Below are 9,613 nucleotides of genomic sequence, written 5' to 3'. Positions count from 1 at the left end.
TTTATTCAAACGTCCGATCCTTGGCGGTTCTATCCGATTCCTTATCTCTGATCAATCTGTTGAAGACGAGAGGGTGTCAACCGGAATTGTTCGGTATCATGTTTGATATCTACCACTTTATGTCCTATTTTGATGTCATTTCCTTTGCTTTCATTTCTCGAAACTTTAATTCAGAGGCTGATTCTGTGGCAAAATCAGCTCTCGATCAGTTTGTAAGAAACCCCATTCGTAGTGGGTAGAACCCTTCTAGCTAATGCAATGCTTGTTTGATCAAAAAAAAAAAAAAAGAGACCACTTACATCATCAATGAGTTTGAGGAATCTTAGTTTGGGAGAATCTTGGAGCATACAAATAACTAGATCCCAACAATGTCCACTAAATGTACACAAGACTAGATGGACAAGCTGGTTGAAGATCACACCAGAGGGATTCACAAACTGTTTCATATGCAAGCTAATTTATAATATATATATACTTTATGCAGTAGGACGATTTAATGTTTTCTATATAGTTTGTTATCACCTTTGGAGTTGTCATCGATAGCGTAAGATGACGGACGGAAGTAAGAGCTTTCAGAAACCTTTGGGTACTATCTCCTCCCCAAATATTAACATGTGCTCTTACCAGCTCAGGCATGTTTTCAATTTGACGAAGGTTCCAACTTACAGTATCTGTAATCTTAAGGTACTTCAAAGAAGGAGCATCTAGCACGTACAGCCTACGTGATTCAAAACTTTGCTGAGACATATGTAGCCTTTGTAAGGAAGGCACCACGATATTGAAGTCTATAAGATCTTGTTCCACAGACAATTCTTCAAGGTTTGGACAACCGGATAAAAGTCTTTGTAGAGACGTCTTGTCTGTGACTGAGCAGGTGACAAACTTAAGGCTCAGAGTTTTGAGAGACGGGATAAGGACGTGAGCAGGAACATCAAGAAGAAGGCAGTTTATGAGTGTCAGTCTCTGGAGCGTTTCGGAGGTATACAGGGTACTCGGCAAAGCAATAGACACTTGCTTGGAAGGGCGAGTTTCGATACGCAGCTCACGCAGATGGCGAATAACTGCAAGATGAATCCATTGTGCAATATCTAAAGCAAAAAAGGGATACCCAGTGACAAGACTCAGGTGGAAACGTTCTAGAACTGGTGCATTGTTTGATACGAAAGACTTGTAAACAAACTTCGTGAAGCGCTCGTAATTACCATTATGATTTCTATCTTTAAAGCCAAGTCCTGGTGCTAAAGTCCAAAGAGAACGCCACCTTTTGGATAAAAGGCTTGTGGGTATGGCATCTTTTGTCGTGTTGAATGACAATATTCGCAAGAGCAAATCATCGGGGAGATGACTGATGATGTCCATGTAAGAACTAGTAGTGACCAAGGACAATTCTACACGGTTAGAGCCTGCAGATTGGAGAAACCTAAAGGGTTTCATAGACCGTAGTTGAGAAATGAAAAACGAAACAACAATAACAACAATAGTTATGATGATCACAGCAAAACTCATAGTTGTTTGCTTGGAGGTGGCCCTTTTTCTAAGATGATAAGATGAGACCAGAACAGCTAGGAGAGGGGGATGATTCACGGTCTGTGAATTGTCAGAAGAGTTTTGAGCCGAATCCAAAATTAGGTGAAGTTTTCTTAGGATATCAGAGGATCCAATAAATCCTAGGTACTTTATATATTAAATGAAAAACATTGTAATAAATGATTTCACATTATAATATACACGTGACAATCTTACATCGATTTGAGAATTAGCACCCTGATGTGTCATATGCAGAAAGTTTCTCACCCAATACTACATAAATGTGTTCACACTATGCATTTTATGTTTTGTTAGTAAATATAAACTCACATGTAAAGTTCCAATAAAACTCACATTATCCAGATTTTTCGTTTCGAATCAAAACGGATAATGAATCGAAAGTCCATACATATATTATTTTACGGATAGGCTGGGCAAAATATTCATAAATTTTTGATTAGATTCGTTATCCATTTTGATCTGAACCAAAAAATTCGGATATCCGTAACACTACGAATCAAATCAAATACTAACATGCAATATCTGTAAAACACGAAGCAAATAAAAAATACTAATATTTTTACGAATGTATATCTGATTCGATATGTTATATACATATATATATATATATAAAGAATTATATATAAGCTATATATATTATAGTTTATATAATTTTTACAGTATTTTTATGTATTAAATTTATTATATTAGGTATTAGAATTATAAAAGCTAAATAATAATTTATGTTTGTAATGAATTATTGTTATTAAATATTTTTTTAGATTTTTCATTTATTTTAAAAAATTTAATTTTATTTACGGATCAAATCGGATATCCTTGAAAATTCTAAAAGAATTTGGATATCCGAGACACTGAATATCTGAGTGGCTACGGATCAAATCGACACTAATACCTCCAAATACCCGGATATTCGATCCGTGCCTATCCCTATTTACTGATACAATTTGATTTTCTTTATATGAAATTTTTTTTACTAATGTCTATGTTTATTTTATTTTTTAATTAATTTTATTTTAAGAATTTATCTTTCATATGTTATTTGAATAAAAATGTTATTTAATATTGATTAACAATATCTTTATATATTTACCAACCACTTTTATATACTGTACATACATATACACGTGGACATTGACGTAAACACTTATATAACTAAATATTCACCACATCTGAAGTATCTACTTCTTTTAGAAATTGAAATATTATTTTTAATGTTTTTTTCGCTATCGACCAAATTGCAGTAAAATGATTTATCTTAATAATTTTATTTTTATCTTCTTTAACTATTATATGTTTAGAAACTATAATATGAAACCATGAGTTCGACATTAGGAATATCTAAAATTCATATAACCTGAAACTAAATAAATAATAATAATTTTTTGTTATCACCGGATAATCAAAAACATCAACAATTTGAGCCGAACGAACAAAAATAAATATTGATTTAGAATTATAGCTATATTTTATGAGATTAATTTTTTTTTAAAAAAAAAAAACCTAAAACCGAACTGATATCCAAAATAAATAGATTTAATATTTATTTATTAAAAATTACAAAACTAATAATCATAATAATTACCAAGTATGACTCAAGGAATAAAGCAGCGATTAAATTAAAAAATAACGGGGCAAGCTTTCTCATCAAAGAATATTATATCCATATCATCTCTTTCAACGTGAGCCCACAACATTACATATTTTTTTCTCAACTACTATACAACAAACTTATTTGTTTAAAAACACAACCAAAGGATCGAGCACCTACACCAACACCTCAAGCTTTAAAAAATTAAAACTGAACCAAAAAATGTTGGTCTCAGTATGTGTGTCCAAATCTAAAACGACAATTAAAATAAAACGTATGGAGTATATTTTATGTAGTCGCTTTAATGTTTCCTTCATTTTCAACTTGTGTCCCATATTTTGAGAAAAGAAAAAGTTGTATAAATCAGTTCATTTTATTGTTAGACGTTCAAATAGTTCATGAAGTAACCAACCAACAAAAGAATTCATCTCCCAACACATTCCCGATACATCAGTCCAACCAAAAAAACAAACACAGCCATGATTAAGAAGAGAGAATAAGAACACTAAATGTGCTATGATTGTTCAGTCGAAAAGAATCTGAGCCGAAGGAGAAGCTGTAGCTACAGATTCCAACTCCTTGAGCATTTGACACTTCTCCCCCATATCAGTCGATCTCTTAGAGAATGTCGCCGTCTTTAAACGAAGAGCATTCTTTAGTACATATTTTGCCATCTCTCTGTCTACCTGTCTTCCTTTGTACTCGAACCACTCGAAAGCCTCCAGACTGTGCAGTAAACACTCTGGAACAGAACTCGGCGGCTTCCAACCAGTTGGGATATCCATGCCAGAGAAATAAATGGCAAGCTTTTAAGAACATGGACAACATATATCAGACAAGACACAAATATTGGAAAAGTTAAACCGGATAAAAGTGTATTTAAAGAGACCACATACATCAATGAGTTTGAGAAATCGTAGCGGTGGGAGAATATTGTAGCATATAAGTAACTAGATCCCAGCAACCTACAGAAAATGTATACAAGACTAGATGGACAAGCTGGTTGAATATCATACCAGAAGGATTCACAACCTGTTTCATATGCAACAACTACATAAGTAATATATAATATACTGAGAGGACGATTTTATGCTATCCATAGTTTGATATTACCTTTGTAAGTGGTTGTCGTAGCGTAAGACGACGGACAGAAGTGAGACCTTTCAGAAACTTGTGGGTACTATCTGCACCAAAGCTAACACGTGCCCTTACCAGCTCTGGCATGTTTTCAATTTGACGGAAGTTGCACCTTGCCGAATCGCTAATTTCAAGGCACTTCAAAGAAGGGACGTCTATCACATACGTCCCACGTGTTTCAATATTTGCATGGGACATATGTAGCCTTTGTAAGGAAGGCATCACTATATTGACATCCACTGGTGGGTCTCCAGTCTCTGAAGCGTTTCAGAGGTATACAGGCTACTCGGCAAAGTAACAGGCCCTTTCTTGGGATAAGGAATAACAATATGCAGCACACGCACATGGCGACTAAGTGCAAGATTAATCCATAGTCCAATATCTACAGAGGGACAGTCAGGGCCGAGACTCAGATGCAGGTGTTCTAGAACTGGTGCCTTGTTTGATAGGAAAGACCTGTGAACAAACTGCTTGAAAATGGTGATTGATATCGTCGTATTTGAGTCCTGGAACCAAAGTCCAAAGATAACGCCATCTTTTGGACAAAAGACTTGTGGCCAAAACACCTTTTGTCGTGTTGAGTGACAATATTCGCAAGAGTAGATCATCCGGAAGATGACTGATGTTATCCATGTAGAAACTAGTCTACGTTAGAGCCTGCATATTGAAGAGAGTTCATAAACCGTGGTGGAGAAAAGAAAGATAAGCAGCAACAACAACAACAACAGTTATGGTGATCACAGCAAAACTCACGGTTGTTTGTTTGGAGATAAGCCCTTGTAGTGTTCCTCACGGAAACTCACAAGATGAGAACACAGAACAGCAAGGAGAGGGGGATGATTCACGATCTGAATGGTCAGAACTCGGAAGAGTTTTGATCCGAATCCAAATTAGGTTTAAGTTTTCTGCCCAGAGGATCCAATAAACACTAGATTACCATAGTATATAAAGCAGCGATTAAATTAAAACGACGTGAGTAGTAGAAGTACATAGCGACGAGAAGTTCTCATTGAGAACACACCGTCTCTTTTAACGTGAGCCCGACGTTACATATTCTTTCTCAACTACTTTGCAACAAAACCACTGTTGCTTAAAAACACAACTAACGGACTTCTAACTCGATGGAACCCATTTGTCCAAGTGATCTCTCCAAACACATACCGACCAGAGGATATCTTGGTGGGCTTGAATGTAACATAATACGAGTGTTCTTGTTGGCAATTCGAGAACACCAGAATCCGCGGCCAGATTTTGACTTCCACTCCCACTGGTCTAACGATGTCCACGAAGTAAACCGTGTTTTTGTTTGGACCAACGTTGCTTACAGTACGTTTTATGGTTCTGGTGGATCTTAGGCTCGGTATGGTAATAGATGGATAGTTGAAATCCGCATTGGTTCGGCACGAGTGAGAGGGAAGGCATGTCGTGGATGATTCTGAATGGAGAAGAAGCATGGACTTGATTTGTTGATCTGTATAGCCAATGTTGCACAAGAAGAGCACGTAGTCTTCGGTTTTGGTATTGTAAACCAGACCAGGGTACATTGCTTTCAAAGGGTTTATATGTCCAGCACCGATATCAAACGGGTCAGTGGGCTTCATTGAACCACCAGAGAGGATCAAGTCATTGCTCGTGTCTCTTGTACCCGCTGGAAACGGAAAGAAGATGGATTAATATCACATATGAGTTTGTCAGTCCAAAACTATGAGAGCTAACCTGTGGTCATGATAGCACTTCTGATTGCAGATGGTGACCAATCAGGGTGAGCAGATTGGAGAAGTGCCATAACTCCAGCCACATGAGGACATGACATTGACGTTCCGGACTGGAAGTTCCACTCAACAGATCGGTGGTCTCCCGGTAACAGTGTAGGTGGAGTTTTAGGAGGCCATGCTCCCAATATCCCAATGCCAGGCGCTGTAATATCTGGCTGCACAGACCAGAGACCAATATTCACAAAGCTGAGACATCTGGCACTGTCTCAAATACATCAACACAGCAGTAGACTCAAACATACAACTTATAGAGCATCAGAAATAAACTAAAAGCCGTTGTACCTTGAGAATATCAGGTGATAGTGAACTAGGTCCTCTTGAGGAGAAATATGCAACAGAAGGTGCTGTAATCTCTCCGATAACAGTTTTGCTGGGTCCTACTTTCACCACTGGCACTCTTCAATTTTCACCAAAAGCAATATAATAAGTTAGTATATCAGCTTAGTGCGAGGAAAGTTGGAAACAGTATGCGGCTTACGTAGGCGAACGAGCAAGATAGTTCCTGATCCTAGTCCCACTAAGGATATCGACACGAACTGTTGTGATCACGTCTACTTCTTCCACAAGCTGTTTTGTGGGTGAGGCTGCAAATATAAGCGCTGATGCGTTTGCTCTTATGGCAGCAGCTTGTGCTTCTTCTATGAACTGAACCGGACCCAAAGTAGAGAAGCATAGAATGATCGTCTCAGTGGCCAGTTTCTTTAACCAGTTCTCCCATTTGCAAACCCTGCACACATCAGCCTTTACTGTAACACACCATTTACTCTAATAAGCTAAGAATTAGAGTGTTGAGTTGAGAAAATACCCTCCATCAAAATACGTTGTTGCAAGAGCTAATGTACCAGTGATCTCCTGAGAAACCAAGCTCTGCCCCTAAAAGATTAAAACTTTTTTAAAGTTCCGTTTTTTTTTTACCCCACAAAGGAACGAACTTTAACGTCAGTACCGTGAGAGTGTAACGACCGTCGATAACAATGTTTGTGGGGAAACTCCGATCCATCGTCGAAGCAGCAACAGAAACCGCCCAAGGAGCAACGTTCTGAACAAGACCAGGATCAGGCCCATCATTCCCACCGGAGAAAACAACACTAATCCCCCTCTCCGCCGCGTGAAAACCTCCAATATCAGCACTCGACTCGAAAAACGCCGCTAAAGGCGGAGACGAACCGAAAGACGCCGAGATCACGTCCACGCCGTCTCGAACCGCGTCGTCGAAAGCCGCCAAGATATCAGCCTCCGTGCAAACCCCTTCGAGATCCTTCCCCCAGCACGTCTTGTACACCGCCAGCCTCGCCGACGGAGCTCCGCCTCGAGCGACGCCGCCGGCGAACCCGGAGACGTTGGAAACGACGGATCCGACGGCGGTGGAGGCTGTGTGCGTGCCGTGGCCGAGGCGATCGCGCGGCGATCTGTATTCCCGATCTCGCGTGCGGTTGAGCTCCCCGTACGCCTCCTCGAATCCTTTGAGGTAAAATCGAGCGCCGATGAGTTTGCGGTTGCAACGTACGTCTCCTCCTCCGACGCATTTTCCTTTCCACGACGAAGGTATCGGTTTCACCTCCGGCGGTTCCCTGAAACTCTCCGATTCCGGCCAAATCCCTAATCGAAAGTTACAGATTTTAACATTAAGAGAGCTCTGAAACAAGGAAGATCCCGAGATAGAGACGAGACCAGTATCAAAGATTCCGACGATGACGTCGGAGCCATAGGCGAGCTGCGGCGGAGGATTATGGCCGGCGTTGTCGACGGTGAGACCTAAGAAGTCCCAACTCCTTGTTGTATGCAGTTTCAAGCTTCGGCTCTTGAAAACCGTTATGACCTGGTTCATTTCTATAATAACTTCCCGGTTAAGCTTAACCGTTTTTTTTTTGTAATAAAGTCAATTTACAAACCGGTTTTATGATAGCAAATTAGCAATATAGCAAAACTAAACCGAATTGTTTCACTGAAACAATAATATTGTTATTTGGCCAAGGATAACTAAAACTAAACCGAATTGTTTAACGGTCGGTATTATTTTGCCGCCATAATATAAAGGTGGAAGTATTACTTGCTAAAGAAGCAGCTTGTGTTGAGTTAAGTTTGGCAGAGAAGCCTGAGAAGCCGTATGTGTAACTGTACAACATGGATCGTCCCGCATCTTCTTTGCTATCACAAAATATCCAAAATTAGCGGCCCTGATTATAGAAAGGACTAGATGCGTTTTGAGGAAGGTAAGGAACCTTGTAAAGACTTTTGAAAGAAGATGAAGATGGTGGCTTGAAGCTAAAGCAGCGTTTTGTAGCCGGTTAGCACCTAAATAGACAATGTAAACCTGCAAAAAAAGCGTGAAGATGACGTACCAAACACAATCAAGAAATAAATCTGCTAATAAAAAGGTTTTCATGCACCGGTTTTGGAGTTACATGAGATGTTGTTGCTTGAACTGATGAGTAAAGTAGTAATGTAAGAGCAAAAGAGATGCCACCAAGAAATCTTGCCATTGGTGTTATACGGCCCGAAATTACAAATTGCTGCTGCAAATCACTCAGGTTTATATAACTAATTCAAACTCAAGTTGATATTAATTGTGTATAATCTGTCATTGTGACTAACTCAAGAAGGCATATAGGCTCACGAGTCAGCATTATTCACACTTTTAGGTCTACAGTTTGTGTAATTAGATTGCTTAGAATTTCTCTAAGAGTAGGCATGTACTGAAAGACGTCTTCCTTTTGTTCTATAGCTTTCTCTTTTATCATTAAATCTACAACATGTTGTTAAGGTCGGTTCAATTAGAGCTAAGAGCCTAATTAGCTAAGCTATAACTAGCTAATTTGATTAGAGTGTTCCTTTGTAGAGTTTTAAAGCCTGCTAGTTCCATCATTCTAACTTCTACCCTAAGTTAACATTCCTACACAGTTTTGTTCAAAAGAACTAAGATTTCATCAATTAACTACAGATCAAAAAAACACATACAAACCAAACAAAAGGAGAATGCATGTAATTTTTTTATGAAACGCTGCCGTATTAGGTTTTAATAGTGTGGCAATCCTGTGCTTCTATCTCATAATTTAGCAAATACAAAATGTCCATTGGACTTTGTGAAAGATGTCCATTTCCTTAAAACCAAACAAAGGGTGAAGATCTCTGAATATTATATGGATATCTTGTTGTAGCAAACTGATGTGTGATGTCTAATGATATTATATGGATATCTGAATATTATATGAACAAAAAACGGATCATGCAATAACTGATGATGATATTGAAGTCAACATGGCAACAAAGGGTGAAGATCTGGTAACCCCCTAACCTTTCTGTATACACAAACACAGACAAAAGCAGGCGGAAATCAGAAAAGAACCGAAGCAGAAACGTTTTGTAGGTAAACACTGTAACTTCGGACATATATGGTGTTCAGAGGCGGGACTGTTATGTCGGTAGCCCATTTGTCGGCTGAGATGTGGCAGAGATTACGGCGGATCCCACCGTCCGAACGCATTGGCAGCAGCGAGATGCTTAACCTCGTCTGCTGCTTCCCGCTCCAGGAGCTGGGTCGATTAGCTCTATGGCTTTTGACTTT

At 38.9% G+C, this 9,613-nt stretch overlaps 2 protein-coding genes and 1 pseudogene across 2 annotated transcripts in view; all 3 read right to left on the bottom strand.

The window, feature by feature from the left end:
* LOC106303395 (F-box/FBD/LRR-repeat protein At4g26340-like) overlaps positions 1 to 1,607 on the bottom strand; it is a 6,508-nt gene extending 4,901 nt beyond the window's left edge. The window contains exons 1-3 of the mRNA XM_013739674.1: positions 1,203 to 1,607; positions 523 to 1,088; positions 300 to 437 (exon numbers count right to left, since the gene is read on the bottom strand). Coding sequence (XP_013595128.1) covers positions 300 to 437; positions 523 to 1,088; positions 1,203 to 1,506 — 1,008 coding nt within the window. The 5' untranslated portion in view covers positions 1,507 to 1,607. The remainder of the gene's footprint in view (positions 1 to 299; positions 438 to 522; positions 1,089 to 1,202) is intronic.
* A 2,053-nt stretch (positions 1,608 to 3,660) lies between these two features.
* LOC106303394 lies at positions 3,661 to 4,360 on the bottom strand (annotated as a pseudogene).
* An 875-nt stretch (positions 4,361 to 5,235) lies between these two features.
* On the bottom strand, positions 5,236 to 8,531 carry LOC106306049 (subtilisin-like protease SBT3.5). Its single transcript, XM_013742500.1, has 9 exons — positions 8,454 to 8,531; positions 8,271 to 8,362; positions 8,099 to 8,196; positions 6,995 to 7,878; positions 6,854 to 6,921; positions 6,527 to 6,775; positions 6,331 to 6,445; positions 5,990 to 6,203; positions 5,236 to 5,921 (listed from the first exon to the last, which is right to left on the bottom strand). Exons 1-9 carry the CDS (start codon positions 8,529 to 8,531, stop codon positions 5,338 to 5,340), a joined length of 2,382 nt encoding a protein of 793 aa, XP_013597954.1. The 3' UTR covers positions 5,236 to 5,337.
* Positions 8,532 to 9,613: the final 1,082 nt, after the last annotated feature.

The sequence above is a fragment of the Brassica oleracea genome, chromosome C7 (assembly GCF_000695525.1).
Source record: "Brassica oleracea var. oleracea cultivar TO1000 chromosome C7, BOL, whole genome shotgun sequence".
NCBI lineage: Eukaryota > Viridiplantae > Streptophyta > Magnoliopsida > Brassicales > Brassicaceae > Brassica > Brassica oleracea.
This window is presented reverse-complemented; position numbering and strand designations above follow the sequence as displayed.

Bases quoted from the DNA above. Each gene is read 5' to 3' on its own strand.
- LOC106306049 (XM_013742500.1), bottom strand. From the start codon at position 8,531: ATGGCAAGATTTCTTGGTGGCATCTCTTTTGCTCTTACATTACTACTT. The intron at 6,776-6,853 runs GTATTTTCTCAA...TGATGTGTGCAG, and splicing joins ACAACGTATTTTGATGGAGG to GGTTTGCAAATGGGAGAACT. The intron at 6,204-6,330 runs GTACAACGGCTT...TGGTCTGTGCAG, and splicing joins TATCACCTGATATTCTCAAG to CCAGATATTACAGCGCCTGG.